We start from the raw sequence: 17,614 nt of genomic DNA on the forward strand, positions 1-17,614 counted from the left end.
TGGAACTGGAGGGAGGCGTTGGGCTGGGAGAGCAGGATGGAAGGCCCATTGCCCAGGTCTCAAGTCCGGAAATCAAGGTGGAAGACTTAAGACCATCAATTCCATGACTTTATCAACAGTTGGTTCCAATAAAAATAAAACAAATTATCCCCCCCGCCCAGCCCTCACTTACTCAAGCCAACGCAATGAGTACTCTCAGCAGCATACAGCCACCCACGGAGGGTAAGAAATTCGCATTCACAGGAGACTCGCAGGCAGGTGTAAACGCACGTTACTCAACCTTTATTTTGCCTTGTGCACGTGTTGACAGTTTCCACAAAGGGTAAAAAAAAGAGTTGTTTTGAACTCTACTAAAATCCAAAGGAGGTACTTCTGGTGGTACGCAAAGTTATTACAAACGGTGACAGGTATAAAGATTTCAGTCTTGGTGTTAGGAGCTGATTTAAAAATGAGACGCGGAGAGAGAAGGCCAATGAGAGAACGCTGGCGATGGTGAGGTCAACAGTGCCGGCAAGGATTGGGTCTCTGCCTGCCCGTCCGTTCCTGCTGGGACGAGGCCATTGGCCCCCTCCGCTTCCTGTTCACACACACACACCACAAAAGACAAAGGTTTCCCCACGTTACAGCCTTGACAGACTTTCGATTTAAAGCTTTCGTGACTGCAGGGGGATTCATCTTCTTGGTTCTTTCGGTAAAGTCACGTAGAATGGAAATAATAAAATAATAAAAATAAAACATAAAATAATTCTCACGACGTTTCGGCCACAACGCAAGCAGCCGTCCTCAGGTGATAATTATTGTTTTATTATTATTATTTTATTATTTCCATTCTACGTGACTTTACTGAAAGAACCAAGAAGACCTTGACAGACTGGTGGGGCAAGTGCAGTTAGAGGGGAACGTGGTACGGCGCACAAGGGGTCTAGTGTGGTCAGAACCACCGCCCTGCGGCCTTCGTCTTCCCAGTGCTGATGTTTTACACACCGCACCAGAGCACGCATTTGAGGGCGAGTTGACCAAGGGGAAGGCCCAGGACCGACTCAGATAGCCGCTGGCACTATTATTGTATGTGCAGAACGTCTGCGCCGTCCGTAGCCAGCCGTGCTAATTGGAGACTAATTGGTCACTTAAGGGAAATCGAACATGGGTGGCCGGGTTTGAAGCACAGCGCGCTAACCGTTGTGCCACCGCTCCCCACTACATAGTTATCAGTGTCAAATAAGAGAGTTAAGTTCCATCAACTAAACGCAGCCTTGGAGAAATAATTCAAAAGTCACCAAGTTAATTGGGAACCATACTGTGGAAGACGCTGATGATTCCACTCAGAAATGCCTCAATGAGATGAGATTATAGAGTAGCTCTGCTCACAACCAGACAGACAGAATTGACCCGATACACGCGGCGTCATTTGTAATCTCGTATGCGAGCCACCCCCGAGTGCGCTGCTGTGTTAATGCACAGAAATTGCCTCGCAGCAGCGGAAGTGCGGGGGGGGGGATAAGGTCAGCGCTTCTGGCAGCAACCTCTCGCATGTGTTTACCCACGAAGGGGGGGGGGGGGCTGGCTCATCTCATTCCAGTTACAATTGAGCACACGCACGATGCTGCCCGTAAGCCAGCGTAGATTGTGCAAACAAACACGCCGCTCTACAATCGAGCCGATCGCGAGAACCTGGACTTACCGGCGAGCCGAATCAGAACTGGCATGATACAAAATGCCTGGTTCGTGTTGGGTGGTGGAGGGGATTTCACAACAAAAAATAATTGGCGAGATGATCAGGACGACGAGGCCCAACAAAAGTCTATTCCACACCAAGTTCGGCTGCGAAAATCTCCCGTGTTGGAACGATGCCGTTCATGAAACTGCACAACGTGCAGGGGCGGGCGAGTATTTTAATTTAAAGCTCATTGCGTTTTCGCCACTGGGGGGGGGGATTGGACCCGGGAAGGGCTCCAAAATGGGGGGCCCTCCACCCACTTCCACACACCTTGATGGAGTCATTCAGCAGCAGCAGCAGCAGGCGGCTCGGACGGCGCCGCCGCCACTGCCGCTGGGGTTGGTGGCGCTGCGGCGGCGGCGACGGCGGTGGCCTCTCCCCCCGTGGACGTGGCGGTCGTGGCGGATGCCGCCGCGGTGCCGCTGGTGGTGGTGGCCGCGGCGCCGCTCGCCTCCCCTCCGTTGCCGCCCGCGGCCTTGCCGCCCTCTCCGGCGGCGGCAGCTCCTCCGCGCCGCGACCCCCGACCTCGACCCCGGCTGTAATACGGCCGGCGGAAGTTCTGCTGTTGCTGGGCGCGGAATGGCCTCTCCTCTCCGGCCTCGTTCTCCTTGTCCTCGGCGCCACCCTCGCCGGGGGGGCCGGCGCGGGGCCGCACGGGCCCGCGCCTACTGTGGGGGTCGCACGGTGACGTCAGTAGGGTCGCACGGCGACTCCGGCAGCGGACCGTGTACGGCGTTTTGTCTGCAATATTTAGCTGTCTTTAATTGGATTTTCTGTTTGCACTCGGTCACAGTCACTTTAAGATGTTTTTTTGTTCAGGTTTTTGTTTTTTGTTTGTTGCGGTTGCACCCGATTCAAGAGCCGAATGGCTCACAGGGCTATACCTAATAAATTAACTTGAACTTATATGTGCCAGCGGCAGACCGTCCACACCCGCTAACGCGACTGTCACAGCAGGGCACCGTCAACTCAATCTCCACGGACAATGTTCCCGAGACACTAACGACGACTCCGTACATCAACACACGCGACATCGCACTCGGGAACCGTTAACCACGTCCCCATTGCCAGCCACCACCCAGACACGACCAGATTAAGTCTCATCACCACAGCCAGTGATTAAAGGAGCTTCCTTAGCTCAATGGGGCTTTACCTTAAATAATCTCTTGATCAGTAAACCTTAATGCCAAACACGGTCCCATCTCTGTTGTCAACACAAAGGTCCCATCAAAACAACCGTTAAATGAAGATGACCAAACATCCCAAAAATAGGCCTACAGAGCATGGCCAACTGATGTCGTCACGGGTTCTTTCTGCAGTCAAGCTTGCCTGTGGTTTCCGGCCCTTCCTTCCGAAAGGGGGAACACCAAGGGCACGCGGAGAAAGCCCCACGCATGGAGACGGGGAAACAGCTGAAGTCCAGATTTATTTTTCTATACTGGCTTCTCCCGGGCAAACCAGGGTAGTAGGGGAGTTGACATTTGCGAGATCCACCGATCCTTGATAGCTCCAGTGCTGGGTTACACAGGCGTGCGTCGCCACCGCCACCACCGCCCGGCTAAATTTATGACCAACGACGATGCCAAACGCGACACGTAATCACCGGAGGAGTGAGAGCGTGCCATCGTTTTGGGAGACCAAACCCCGTTGTGTAACCGGGAGACAATCTTAATGTCCACTGCTGATCCCCCCCCCACCCCGCTCACTCAACTCCCACCCACTCCCCAGTACCTGCGGTAGGGGCGAGTGAAACCGCGGCCGCCTGGACGGCGTGGTGGGGCCGTGCCGTCCACTCCGGCGTCACCGGCGCCTTCCTCGCCCTCGCCAGCCTCGCCACCCTGTGGGGAGGTGGGGTACAACACAAGGAGGTGAGGTACAACACAAGGCACGCGTGAACATTGCAACCAGTCAACAGCAACCACCGACAAGTTCGCCACATTTACAGAAAACAATACTGGAACCACATGCAACACGACAAATAATTGTACTACAGCAACCGCTAACATCTCCATCCACCACAAGAACCACACGTGCAGAAAAACCCGAGCTGCACGGGGAATGCGAGACGGGGCTGGATTGGGCTGTGCGTGGCGGCGATGCCTCTGTTTGGGAGACCGTGGCGAGTGAGACTGCGCTTTGGAGATTGGGCTGGACAGGGTTTGGAAATGCGTGCGCGAGACCGGAGCGAGTTGAGAATCATCTTTATTTATACTGGAGGTATCCGATGAGCTATAAAGCGCTTTCACAGATGTCCAGCAGTTGACATGGACAATAGTGGAGCTGTGCAAGGCCAGGGCTCGTAGTCGCAGCACCTCTGCGAGAATGGGCATGTAAAGACAGGGATGGCAGTGGAGTTATCCCCTGTGAGACAGTGCAGCTGTTTGTGCAAGACTGGGCTGGATGAACAGCGAGGCTGGGCAAAGAGTGGCTCCACCTCTAGACACTGGGCTAATATAGACGGGGCGAGTGAGGCCGGGGTGGTGGGTGAGAGCTTACGTAGTAGGGCGGGTAGCGACGGCCGCGGTAGGCGGGACGCCGCGTCTGCGTCTGGTACCCGGCCTGGTCGTCCTCCTCCTCCAACGCCTCCTCGGCACCATCACCGCCCTCGCCGCCCTGACACACGCCCAGCACCGCACACGGCAAACAGTCACTACCACGACGCCGAGACGGCAACCGATACGGGGCAGCAACGCAGTCCGCCATGGAAGGCGGCAACACCATCAGCACAGACGCGTTAAGCACCGACAAAACAACACCGCAGGCCACAACTCGCACAACACCATTACGTCACCACAACAACACCATTACAAGCCACCACAACAATAGATTTAACACCCAAACACCGCTACAACATCAGGTGTCAACAGCTACAACAACACCGTGACACGAAAGCAACACTGTGGTCTGCTGGTGGAACTGTGTGCCGCTGTTGTTTCTGAGGGTTGCTGGTGGAGCTGTGGGTGGCCTGCTGGCACAGCAATCATCCGCTGGTGGTTATGGGAGCGTGCTGGTGGTTACGCGAGTGTGCTGGTGGTTATGGGAGCGTGCTGGTGGTTATGCGAGTGTGCTGGTGGTTATGCGAGTGTGCTGGTGGAACTGTGGGCGGGCTGCTGCTGCTGGTGGAGGCGAGTGTGTGGTGGAGGCGAGTGTGTGGTGGAGGCGAGTGTGTGGGGGTGAGTGTGTGGTGGAGGCGAGCGAGTGTGTGGGGGTGAGTGTGTGTGGGGGGGCCTTGCTCACATTGCGTGCCCCTCCCCGGCCCCGGCGAGGCCCGGCGTAGTAACCCCCGCGGAAGCGCCGGCGATCGGCCGCGTAGCGGCTGCCCTGCACCGCCGTTCCACCCGGCCCGGTCACATTGGCCGCCTCGGCACCCTGCGCACGCACACACACGCACACGTGGGATTAACACAAAATACAAAGATGCCCCGTACAGCCTTTAAGTGCTGTTCACAAATAGCAGCTATGAATGGCTGCATGGGACATGACGGGGTTGGGGTGGCCAGCACCACACCCGGCCACCTTTGTCTCCCCCAGTGCTGACATTGTACACTGGCACAAAGTACTAATTTGAGTCCGATTCGACCACTGCACCATCAGATTACTGTGGGCATGTAGAACTACACCAATGTTAGCGTGTGCGGTTGTCGGCACGAGAAAGACCCTGGGGCCCATTACAACTGTAATCACATGGGTCATACAAAGAGGCCGACAATCAAAATGCAAATGAACGTGTCAGCTATCGGTGCTGTCGCAATTGACGATTGACCCCAGGCCGGGCGCCAGGTTCCAGCGTGCAAGCAGAGGCCTCACCTTCTCACCCTCCACAACGTCAAACTCCACCACCTCTCCGTCCCCCACGCTCCGAAGGTATTTCCTTGGGTTGTTCTTCTTGATGGCAGTCTAAACACAACACGCACACATCAGTCTGTCAATGAGGGATGCATGAACTCCAAACATTCTTACTTCAGGCATTTTCCCCACTGATGGGGGGGGGGGGGGGTGTCTCCACTTTACTGCTTCCTTTCTCCACTCGATCCTGTCCCTGTCGAGCTGGTGGTCTGGACGAGGCTGTCGGCGTTGACCGTGTAACGCGACTCAAGTGCCGACTTCCTCGCCGATGCGTGCAAGCCGCACGCCTCTGCTTGGCGTTATTTATCAACTGCCCACCCCCCCAAAAGATTGATTTAGTTGGTCATAAATACTCCTCTTCCTCCACTCATTCCTGTTCCCGAGCCATCATCTAAACATCTACTCCAGTCGTTCACAGCCTGGCTCATCACTTCCAATCACCTTTTCTAGGCCTGCCTTTGTGTAATGAACACGCAACGCGGCGGGGGTCACACCGCCGTACGTAGCCAACCAGGCTACGTACGGTGGAAAGTTCAAGACGCATGACTTGCATGCCTGCCATGACGGGGGACTGCTTCCTTCCTGCCGTGTGCGAGCGGCACACCTTGCGCGTCGTCATTGCTCGAGCAAATCAACCGTCCGCACAAGATGACCGCGTCACTCCACAACGGATTTATTCATCTTGCGCGTGGTGCAGAATCGTCGTCACGTGTACAGCCCACAGCGATTCCAGAATAATTATTGAGCTCCTATTCGGGTTAGTCTTTTGTCTACCTTGGGGGAGCAGATCATGTGTATGCTCAATAAGCAAAAACAGAAAGTAGTAACTATATAGGGTGTGGAGCGGTGAAGCAGGGGTTCACACTGCGCGATAAGCAACGGTGACACGAGTTCGATTCCCAGCCACGGCTAACATCAGTGGCGAGGGATATCAGCAGCGTGCTGACCGGCGAGGTCAAGTATTGCCAAAAAGTTTGCATGGGCATAGAGGTCTTTAGGCAGCTGACAAAGGGATGCTATCCATCAATATTTAAAGCATCACAATTTAATTCCTACGCACAGAATTAAATGCGTGCATGTTATCAATTGCGTTCAATCGTTAACCATTCTATCGTAGTGCACAACGAGAGTCCCATGTGGGCAGCTCACAATGCGCCCTCCACCAGGGTCAGGCTCCCTCTACTGCTGCGGCACAACGACTCGGGGGACCACACGTGTGCATGGAACACGAGTTGTCCAAATTCTACCCCCCCCTTCCCCCGACATCCCTGCCCCCCCCTGACCACCTGACTCCCATCTCTCCCGCTTCTCCACCTCTCCCCGACTCGGTCTTCGATTACCCCATCTCCCCTCCCCTCGTTTCCCCCCTCCCCTCGCCGCCACCTGCCCGCCACCCCCCACTTACTCATCTCTCCCTTTCTCGCTCGCATCTCTGCCTACACCACATATCTCCAAACTCTGACTCACATTTCTCTCCCCATCCTTCCAGCCCCCACCTCCCATTCCTCCAATGTCATCTCTCACCCTCCCCACCCCCCCTGGCTCCACTGCGCCCGTGTCCCCATCTCCCCTTTAAGACCCAACTCTCCTGATCCTCAACTCTCAAGCCCTAATTTCCCTTCCAATCCCTAATCTCTTCCTCACAATCCACCATCTCCCATCTCTCCGCAGCCAACATCTCTTCCAGCCACCACCGTCGTGATCTTGCGGTGTGCACGGCTAAACCACTCGCTCGTCACCCGCCTCACCTGGTGGACAAAGACATCTTCCTTGGTGTCGTTCCTGCGGCACAAAGCAACAAGAATCCCTCAGCAAAGACGACGACAACACGGGTGTCCAGCTACTCGCAAACACGTCAAAAACCAGCCACCCGTCACGGGACCACCACCCTCAGGGCCCACGTGGTCACGTGGAACAACCGGCCCCAAAGAACCCACAAAGGGCCGAACGGCTACACGTCACGCCCTTACCGAGCCCACCACTACCCCCCCCATCTCATGGGTTTGACCCAATGACCCCACATGACCGAATGACCCCTCCCAGGCTCACCGGTTGATGAAGCCGTATCCGTTTCTGACGTTGAACCACTTGACCGTGCCGAGCACTTTGGTGGCTACGGAAGGGGGGGGGGGAGAGACGCACACGCAGGCACCGCGCGACACGTCATGTGTGACCCGGGACAAACATCTTTTGGATTTAACAACACGAGCTCAAAAAGCCAAAGCTAAATGTATTAAATGTTTCGTCAAGGAAATCAAAGAGAGGTCTGTCCATTGACACACAGCAGACACGGACACCACACGTGGCACACGTGCAAGGCCAGGCAACACGTGCAAGGCCTCAAAGAGAGAGGAATGAAGGGGCCAGGGGGGATATTCGAAAGCCCCGCACACGTCAAAGGCCGGGGGAGGGGAGATGGATTTTTTTTAAACATCCTGCACACGTGAAGACACTAATTAACGCCACACGAATACGCACGAAGACCAGCGTTACATAGATGCATTCAATGCCCTGTACGCATTAAGGCCAACCCTAACTTAAAGGGACCCGGGAGACGAAGGGAAGGCCCGGGAACACGTGCGTGGATTAAATCCGAAACCTCAAGCAGGACAAATCAATGCGCGTCCCACCCCAACGAATTGTCAGGCGTTACATTAAATATATGTTCATGGCCCACGACAAATGAATATAATAAATCAAGGACTAAGACAGCTACAATTAACATCCTGAACGCGTGGAAGGAGGACGGGCCTCGGATAAATTAATTCCACACGAGCTCACGAAACAAGAAAGCCAGCGGACACAAGATCAAATGCTTGCCCGGTACAAAAATTAAGAATGAAGGGGGGGCCCTCCCCCCCCCGTGAAGGGCCCTGGGCGAACCGCGCACGACGCGTGCGAGATCCGGGACGCATCCTTCAAGAGACATCGCGGCGCGATTAATACAAAATTGGAACAAAGAGACGCCGCTAAGAAGGGGGAACACTGGGGGAGGATGAGGGGGGAAGGCACCAAAACCCCAGAGGTGCAAAGCAACAAAGACCCGCGCTGGACACGGGGTATCGAGCGAAGGCCGCGGGTCTGGTGGAGGCCCCGCCGCACGGCCACCACGTGGCAGCAGCCGACTGCACCACGCGTCTCGCGCCAAGCGCCGCCAGCCCAGCGGGGGTCACCCCCCTCGCGTGTGTCGGCTCCCACACAACTCCCAGCTTCTCATCGCCTTAAGCCACGCTTCTCAATTCAGCAATTCTCTCTCCCCCTCCACTCATTCTCTCGTAGCCTTGCCCTGCCCCCGGGGACACGTGCCCGCACAGCCTCGCCGGGCAGCCCGCTGCGGAGACGCCGGTCAGAAGGCACCTCTCACGGCGGCGGCGGTAAATCCACACCCCTCTCTCCACCCCAACATTTGCCTCGGAGCCCATTACCGATTATCTTCTTCTCGGGGACCGCCGGCCGGGGCTTTTCTGGCTGCGCCGCGGCCTCGCTCATGATGGTGGTGGTGGTGGCGGCGGCGGAGGTGGTGCTGGTGGTGGAGCGGTGCGGCCTCGTTCCTGCGTGAAATGGCGGCTCGCCTCCGCCTCTTGTCCCCTCGTGCGTCCTGACGTCACCTCACGGGTGCGGGGAGCGTGGTGACGTCACCGCGTTGCGGAGAGCGTGGTGACGTCATCACGAACGAAGGTGGGGGGGGTAGGAGGAGGGTAACGCCGCGCGGATAACGCGGTGACGTCACCGCGGTTGGGGAGAGCGTGGTGACGTCACGACGTACGGTGAGCGACAGGTGCAGGGAGCGTGGTGACGTCACGCCCCCGGAGATAGCGTGATGAGGTCACGACGTAATGAGAGCGGCGGTGACGTCACGTCGTACCGAAGTGCGTGGTGACGTCACGCCGCAACGTCGGAGAACGGGACATCGTTCACAATTGGCAGATCAATCAACAACCAATAAACAATCAAGCAACAATCAATTAACAATCAATCAACAAACGCGGTGCCTCACGTCCAATACTTTATTGCTCCAGAAGACTCACAGGCTGATGACGTTTATATAAAGTGGCTTTATTAATTTACTGCAAATCGCCAAACAGACCCTACCTACCACGCACTCGCTTAATTGATTGTCCAACGGGCCGTCCATAAATGACGTCACGCAACTAGGTGGGGTCAGACATTTATGACGATGTGTGACGAGGGGAGGGTGAATTGAGAAATGTGACGTCACGTGTGCAACTTTAAATAAATATAGACGACACCTTCCACTTAATTAAATATACTTTTTAATAAATGTTTTCTCCGACAACATCAGAGTGCAGCGCCACATTAAATACGCACTACAATGACAATAGTTTCTGTAAAGTCGTGAGAATTGTATTTTATTATGTTTAATTTTCATTATTTTATTATTTCCCTTCTACGTGACTTTACCGAAAGAACCAAGAAAATGACAATAGTTAAGCGATTTGAAGCATGCGTTTTTTTGGGGGGAGGGGGGGCAGAGCTTTGTGACGTCATATTTGAGGGGGGGGGGGGTCTGACTTTTTGTGACGCCGTGTGACGAAGGGGGGGGGGGGGTCAAAAATGGTCCAAAATCGCGTGACGTCATTTATGGACGGCCGCCAAGCTCTGCGGGTCCTCTCCATACCGAGATGGTCTCGGCCGATGAACGAGCCATCTCATGCCAGAGGAAACCGGAGCAACTTGGGAGCAAACCCACGGGGGTGCGAGGGAGAAACGCTCGATCCCGCACAGACGGGACAGGCGTCGTCTCCTGGCGAGCCAGGGTACGCCCTCCAACGGGGAAGGGATTTCACATCTGTGTGTGCGTGTGCGTGGTTCACCAACCCTGGTGTGCTGCCTTCCAGCGTGCGGGATCACAACAGACAAGCCACGTGCGTCGCCCACCCACGGGCCTGCCGATTAAATTATGTGCGAAAAGTTTGGGAAATGATTTCATCATCATCATCGCCAGTCGGTGTCCACTGCCAATCCCCTCATTCGTTTTCACTTTCCTCCTCGGTCTCGTGCCAAGAGTCTCAAGTCGTCGCCGCATCTTTTTGGCACAAACCTCCCTTTGTCGTCATCAAGCCATGCTCTGTTAGGTCTTCCTATATTTTCTGTTCCTTGCATTTTTCCGAACAACAACACACTTTAAATTTTCCTGTTGTTGTTCATCCAACACGTATGTCAAAATAGTTCGTTTCCTTCTCATCACTCCCTGCATCACAAACCTGTCGACCCATACGGGTTAACCCGTATTCTTGCACAGGGACATTGAGTTTGCATATCCATGCGGCACACAGCCGTTTCAATCCGGGCACATGTTTTTGTCTTTGTGTTTCTCCCTTGTGATGGGACTTAAGGATAAACGTTGAGATTTATAAGGGCACGGGATGACCGATAAGGTCTGAGTCGGTCTGTAATAGGATAGGCACTGAGAAGGGGTTGACAGGTACGTAGTGGTGAGTGTACTGGTGGTGAGTAGTGGTGAGTGTACTAGTGGTGAGTGTACTAGTGGTGAGTGTACTAGTGGTGACTAGTGGTGAGTGTACTAGTGGTGAGTAGTGGTGAGTGTACTAGTGGTGAGTAGTGGTGAGTGTACTAGTGGTGAGTAGTGGAGTGTAGTGGTGAGTAGTGGTGAGTGTACTAGTGGTGAGTGTACTAGTGGTGAGTAGTGGTGAGTAGTGGTGAGTGTACTAGTGGTGAGTAGTGGTGAGTGTAGTAGTGGTGAGTAGTGGTGAGTGTACTAGTGGTGAGTAGTGGTGAGTGTACTAGTGGTGAGTGTACTAGTGGTGAGTAGTGGTGAGTGTACTAGTGGTGAGTGTACTAGTGGTGAGTAGTGGTGAGTATACTAGTGGTGAGTAGTAGTGAGTGTACTAGCGGGAGCGTACTAGTGGTGAGTGTACTAGTGGTGAGAAGTGGTGAGTGTACTAGTGGTGAGTGTACTAGTGGTGAGTAGTGGTGAGTGTACTAGTGGTGAGTAGTGGTGAGTGTACTAGTGGTGAGTGTACTAGTGGTGAGTATACTAGTGGTGAGTGTACTAGTGGTGAGGAGTGGTGAGTAGTGGTGAGTGTACTAGTGGTGAGTAGTGGTGAGTGTACTAGTGGTGAGTGTACTAGTGGTGAGTGTACAAGTGGTGATTGTCTATTTGTTTGTGTTTCTCGCTTGCGTTCGGACTTTGTAGGATGAACTTTGAGATGTAATGGCACACGGGGTGACCGCTAAGGTCCGAGTCGGTCTGTAAAAGGGGCGTTGACAGGTAACAGAATCAGGCCGCCTTCTTCTCTGCACCACCTTTGTCTCACTTCCACGCTGCTCACGCTTCGGGAAGGAGATTTAGGGTCGCGACAAATTTGGGTAGCGAAAGACAAAATCCCAAGACCGCCGTTGAAACAAAAAAAAAATCCGCGGCACGCAAACAAGAACCGCGGCCACGACTCCTCCCGTTGCCACGAAAAGTCGACGTTTATTGCCCCTCTCTCGTCAGACGACCTGACATTGCAGCACGGCGATTGGAGGCGATCTCCAGCGGTCGAAACAGACGGAATAGTTCTTAGATACCGCGGGACGAGTTCGCGACATCCACCACGGGGCGAATGGAGTTGCACGCGCAGCCCCGCAGAGTCGCGACGACACGCGGATCATTCAGACGTCGCACAAGAGCACGTTCTATTTAGACACTTTCAAGGTTATATGTGTGTAATTTATCATTTGTGTGTGTGTGTCTTTGTGTGTGTGTCTTTGATGCGTGTGGAGGGAGCGTCGGTGCAGCGGTTAGCACGCTGCGCTTTGCTACGAACCCGGCGTGCCGAGTTCGATTGCCGCTCACGACCAATAACAGTGCCAGTGAATATTTGAATCGGTCCCCGAGCCTGCTCCTAGGTCAGCTCAGCCTTAAAATGAATACCTGATGTGGGGGAGACAAAGTCAGCCAAGGTAGGGTTTTGGCCACCCACCCCAACTTTTGTGCCATGCCGGTCTTCATTGGTGCACGCGAACAGGATCTGGCCCCAACAGCCTTTAAAAGGATACGGGTTTGGAGGGGTCTTTGTCTTCGTGCGTGCGTGTGTGTTTGTGTGCGCGCGCGTTTGTGTAAAATACAAATGGCACAATTTGTAGAGCAAGACACGCTTGTTACGATTGCAGTATTACAAATGAGTGTTGATTCACATGGATGACATAACAACAAAATACACTCAGTTATTTTAACCATCATCAGCCACGATAAATCCACTGCTGGATGGAGCCCCCTGCCCTAAAGTCGCCGGCCGCCACCGTCGCCAAAATCCCTTCGCGATCCTGCGATTAAATAATCCACCCCGGCACCTCCACAGCAACTCATTTCATCACTCCATCTCCTGCCCGGTGGCCGCCATCATAATTCCTCGACTATCGTCATCACAATAATAATTATTAAAGACATTCATCATCACGATACCTGATTTATTGGTAAAGTTATAGCCGTACGACAAGAAACGCGCGCTAGACTTTCCCATCAAGTCCAATGGGGCAGAGCCTTTGCTGCGTTGAACCAAACCACCATCGCCCACCTCAACGTCCATCCAGCCACTCCATTACAACGTCCATCCATCCCATCTCAACGTCCATCCATCCCATCTCAACGTCCATCCATTGCACCCCCTTTCCAACGTCTGTCCATCCCATCCCAAATTCAATCCATCCCATCCCAACTTCCATCCATCCAATCCCAAGGTTCATCCATCCATCCCACCCCCATCCCAACGTCCATCCATCTCATCCCCTGCTGAATCCTCTCCAAGCAGCGGAACGAGATCTGGAAAGGCCCGTGGCGTCATCGTCCGAGCGAGCGAGCGAGTCGGGACATCACGGGAAGTGAGTGGGTGTCATTGCAGTGCAGCTTGAGTCCATCCTCGAGTCCCCCCCCCCCACCCCACCACCCTCCAGAAAATATTCTCATGAGCTTCAATTATATTAAACTGCCTTCGTGCATATACTAATTTACATTTCCACCGCGTGCAATCAATGCCGTGCCTTTGTGTTGTTAAAATGTTTTTTTTTTCCATCGGATGTTGATGCCGATTGCACCAACGGCGTCGCGTCACGAGGCAGAGAATTCGGATCTCTTGCGGAGCAGTGCGACAATTGGTGATGGGGGAACGCCCCGCTGAAGCAGATCTCACAGAGCTACCGTTGGACGTCGTTTCCGGCGACCTCTGGTCAACTCGCACAATATATCTGCCACGCGCGAGCGAGTTTCATTGCACGAGAGTCAAACGGATAATTTAATCCTTTGGAAATTATCCTAATTAAGTGCAGAAATAAATGTATTGTTTTTTTCAATTTTTTTGTTGTGTTTTTTTTTTGTGTGCAGCCATTTGCTGACGGAGGACCATCCACTCACCTGGCTGCTTATTTTAAATCTCAGTTAAACAATCACTCTGGCCGGGAACAAAAACACATTTATCGTCCAACCTCACCACCACGGGGCACGCCCTTCTCATTTCTCCACCTTCTTGGATTTCTTGCGCTGGATCATCTCCAGCTGCCAGGTGGGCAAAGTGTTTCCCGTCGCGCTGGGCATCTGCGGGGGCGCCACTACCGCCGACCGGACCTGGCCATTCATCTCGGCAGATTTAACGCTACCACGGGCGCCAGCACCCAAGGCTTTTCCACTGCGAGCGTCACCACCACCACCGCCACCGCCACCGATTGGTGCTGCTCCCTTGCCTTCACCTGGTAGTGTCACCACCGGCCTGATCTGGCCGTTCATCCCAGCGCCAACAGCACCACCGCCACCACCCGTCGGTGCTCCCCCCTTGCCTCCGAATTCTATTCCGTTGGCGCTCCGGATTTTGAAGCTGGCCCCCCCGCCAGCGGGCCCAGCCGCATTGGTGCCGAGCACCCGCCCGCTAGCGACGTTACTCCCACCCGCCGCTCCAGTGATGGTGGTAGCTCCTCTGCCACCCCCGCCAGGTGTGACCACCCATCCCCCTCCTCCTGTGGGATTCAAATTCATCCTGAGTCCGGAGGCGTCCCTGCTACCGCCGCCGCCGCCACCATCCGTGACGTCACCTCCGGAGTTGGGTCCTGCCCTGGTGGTGGTTGCTGTACCGGCAGAACTGATGGTGAATTTACTGGCAGTGGAAACGCTGGTGGCTCCACCGAAGGATGTTGCGGTCATAGATTTGCCGGCAGCGGAATTTGCGGTGGATCCGCCGAAGGAATTTCTTGTCGCAGATTTACCAGATGCAGAATTTGTGGTGGCTCCACCGAAGGAATTTGCGGTCACAGATTTACCGGCAGCGGAATTTTCGGTGGATCCGCCGAAGGAATTTCTCGTTCCAGATTTATCGGATGCAGAATTGGCAGTGGCTCCACCGAAGGAACTTGCGGTCACAGATTTACCAGCATAGGAATTGGCGGTGGGTCCACTGAAAGAACTTGCGGTCGCAGATTTACCGGCAGCAGAATTTACGGTGGGTCCCCCGAAGGAAAATCTCGTGACGGATTTACCGGCAGCTGAATTGGCAGTGGGTCCACCGAGGAAACTTGCGGTCGAGGATTGACCGGCAGTAGAACTGGTGCCGAGCCCACCGGCCGCGGTGGGACTGGTAGGGCCGTAACTGGCGCTGTAGGATCTCGGCACACCATTGGCTGTCGGTTTGGTGCCGTCTGTGCCGCCATTGGCCATGTGGCCATCACAGGGTGTGGCTTTGCCCTTGCCATTGACCGCGTTGGTGTTGGTGGTGATGCCGCCTGCCTGCGCCCCGGCACCGTCTACCCTCTGCGGCGCGTCATGCGTTTCCATCTTGTGCGCGTTGTCGTTCAGGCTCTGTCGAAAGACACGTGCGGGAGGGGCAGGACGGAGGAATGAGATATCGCATCGTCGACGCGCTTCATTCGATACACGGGAAAAGCTCACCCCACGCCGTTTTATCGAACGCTCGTTTTGGCTCGACGCGGTTTGCATTCGTCGGAAGGTGCGGATGAATTGACCGCGAGAATGATTTATTTACCACGAATGTTGTTGCGCGCGTACATTTATCGCGTGCAGTTTTTTGCACAATAATGTAACGCGTACTCAACACACACAACGTCACAACGCAAGTGTTCACATCGTCGAACGCATCTACACGTCCGCTCTTTAAACAAAGAGGGGAGAGGGAGGGGTGATAGTTTTGGACCCACGAGGCCGATCATTTGTCGAACACGGTTTTGTCCAACGCGCCATTTTGTAGGAACGCAACCCGCCCCCCCCCCCCCCGTGTTTGGCGAGGTCGCCTGGCATTGCTGTAAGAATCATGATCACGCTTGTTTTTCCAGGAACGCTTCACCGAGTCTCAGGACTTTATTTTCTATCGGAGGACTCTCGCAAGATGCCACAGCAGGGGGCGCGATCTTGCCGCTACTGCTGCTGCAGCTGAGTGTAGCATTGGGACGTTATAGTCAATACCGGTCAAATTGTGTGTGTTTGAATGTGTTTATTTTCAGCTATGGGAGGAAAGCGGAGAACCTGGTGGAAACCCGCGCAGAACAGGGGGAGAGCATACACAGACTCCGCACACTGACCCACTCACTCACACTCTATATAACTCGGGGGAGAACATACAAACTCGCCCACACACTCACACTCGACACACAGGAAGGCACCCTGGGTCCGAAATCGAACCCAGGCCCTCCTTCCTGCCGCGAGGCACCACGGGTGTTACCCCTGCGCCACCACCCGACGTCACGAGCCCGTGAGCAGCGTTCACGTTTCCTGCTTTCAGGAGCGGCCATCTCGTCCCAGCAGCCGATTGCCGTACCCACCTTGCGCACACAACAAAGACAAAACCCCCCCCGCCCCCGTATAGCCTTCACACACTGTTGGGGCAAGTGCTGTTAGCGAGTAGCACTGCCGAAGGCCGGCACGGCACACGAGGCGGTGGGTGGCCAGCACACACCCGGGCCACCTTTGTCTCCCCAGAGGCGACGTTTACACATTGCACCGGGCACTCATTGGAGGACTGAGTCAACGCACGCCGAGACAAAGGTAGAGGTGACGGGTAAAGGTGAAGCCCTGCAATTTTCCGCTTATGCCACCGCTGGCGGAAAGGGGCTCCACTCGAGGTGTCCTCCCCAGGCCTACTCTTCCACGCAGGCCAGACGTCTCCAAAGGTGTCGGAGTCCCCACGCTTCATGTATCAAGCCCCACCCGCCTGGACACGGATGCCCAATTCTGCAGACTGTCCGGGTCAAACCAGCACGTGGCTAAGTCAAACCCGGGCAGGTGGCAAACCCATCGAAACCGGTCAGACGTCCTTGAAGGGGTGAGGGTACCCGCGCAGCACGCGACCTGCCCATTGGCTAACCAGCGGCGGCACCCTTTCTCCACCACGGGTTCAGATTCCACACCGGGAGATGGGATCGAACCTCTGTGACCAACTGCATTTGAACGTCCAGTGGCGCTACTCGCGATCACACCACGGACACAAGGAGATGATATTTATTCCAGGTCACCCGAGGACAGGTGCTGCTACCAAGCACCTATTTCAACAGCAACAGCAAACAAGGATGCGGTTGCAGCGGTCATCGATACACGTCACACAGATACCCCTGGAGAGCCTTGCAGACTGTTGGGGCTAATGCTGATAGCGAGCTAACCTATTAATACGGTGCCGATGTTGACACACCAACCCGGGTATTGATTTAAGGCCGAGTCGACCCGGAATCGAACTCGGGTCACGTGGTTCGTAGCGCAGTGCGATAACCACCACGCTACTTTTACAAAGACACAGATCTCGTGTAGCCTTAACAGACTGGAGGAGCAAGTGCTGTTAGCGAGCACCTACGAAGGCTGGCACAGCACATGAACAGGTGGGTGGCCAGCACCACGCCAGGCCGCCTTTGTCTCCCTCGTGGCGATCTTTATACACCGTACCAAATACTCATTTAAGGCTGTGTCGACCTAGGAGAGGTCCAGGACCGGTTCATACAATCATTGCCGGTGTTGGTGGCCGTGAGAGCGAATTAAACTCGGGTCGCTGGGTTTGTAGCGCGGCACGCGAACCGCTAACACTCCCGCTCCCCCCCCAA

The 17,614-nt window shown here is 54.7% G+C and overlaps 2 protein-coding genes across 4 annotated transcripts in view; both read right to left on the reverse strand.

Moving 5' to 3' along the window:
* Window positions 1-261: 261 nt before the first annotated feature.
* On the reverse strand, window positions 262-9,166 carry LOC133351169 (Y-box-binding protein 3-like). Its single transcript, XM_061566164.1, has 9 exons — window positions 8,989-9,166; window positions 7,613-7,676; window positions 7,312-7,345; window positions 5,525-5,614; window positions 4,955-5,086; window positions 4,214-4,330; window positions 3,449-3,555; window positions 1,988-2,385; window positions 262-577 (listed from the first exon to the last, which is right to left on the reverse strand). Exons 1-8 carry the CDS (start codon window positions 9,050-9,052, stop codon window positions 1,998-2,000), a joined length of 996 nt encoding a protein of 331 aa, XP_061422148.1. The 5' UTR covers window positions 9,053-9,166; the 3' UTR covers window positions 262-577; window positions 1,988-1,997.
* A 2,832-nt stretch (window positions 9,167-11,998) lies between these two features.
* The window catches only part of LOC133351175 (uncharacterized transmembrane protein DDB_G0289901-like), a 45,093-nt gene continuing 39,477 nt past the window's right edge, over window positions 11,999-17,614 (reverse strand). For all 3 annotated transcript variants that reach the window (XM_061566186.1, XM_061566185.1, XM_061566187.1), the window contains one exon: window positions 11,999-15,371. In XM_061566186.1, the coding sequence (XP_061422170.1) occupies window positions 14,037-15,371 (1,335 nt within the window). In that variant the 3' untranslated portion in view covers window positions 11,999-14,036. The remainder of the gene's footprint in view (window positions 15,372-17,614) is intronic.

This window comes from Lethenteron reissneri, chromosome 36 (assembly GCF_015708825.2).
Source record: "Lethenteron reissneri isolate LAM-NWPU_2019-01 chromosome 36, ASM1570882v1, whole genome shotgun sequence".
Classification (NCBI taxonomy): Eukaryota; Metazoa; Chordata; class Hyperoartia; order Petromyzontiformes; family Petromyzontidae; genus Lethenteron; species Lethenteron reissneri.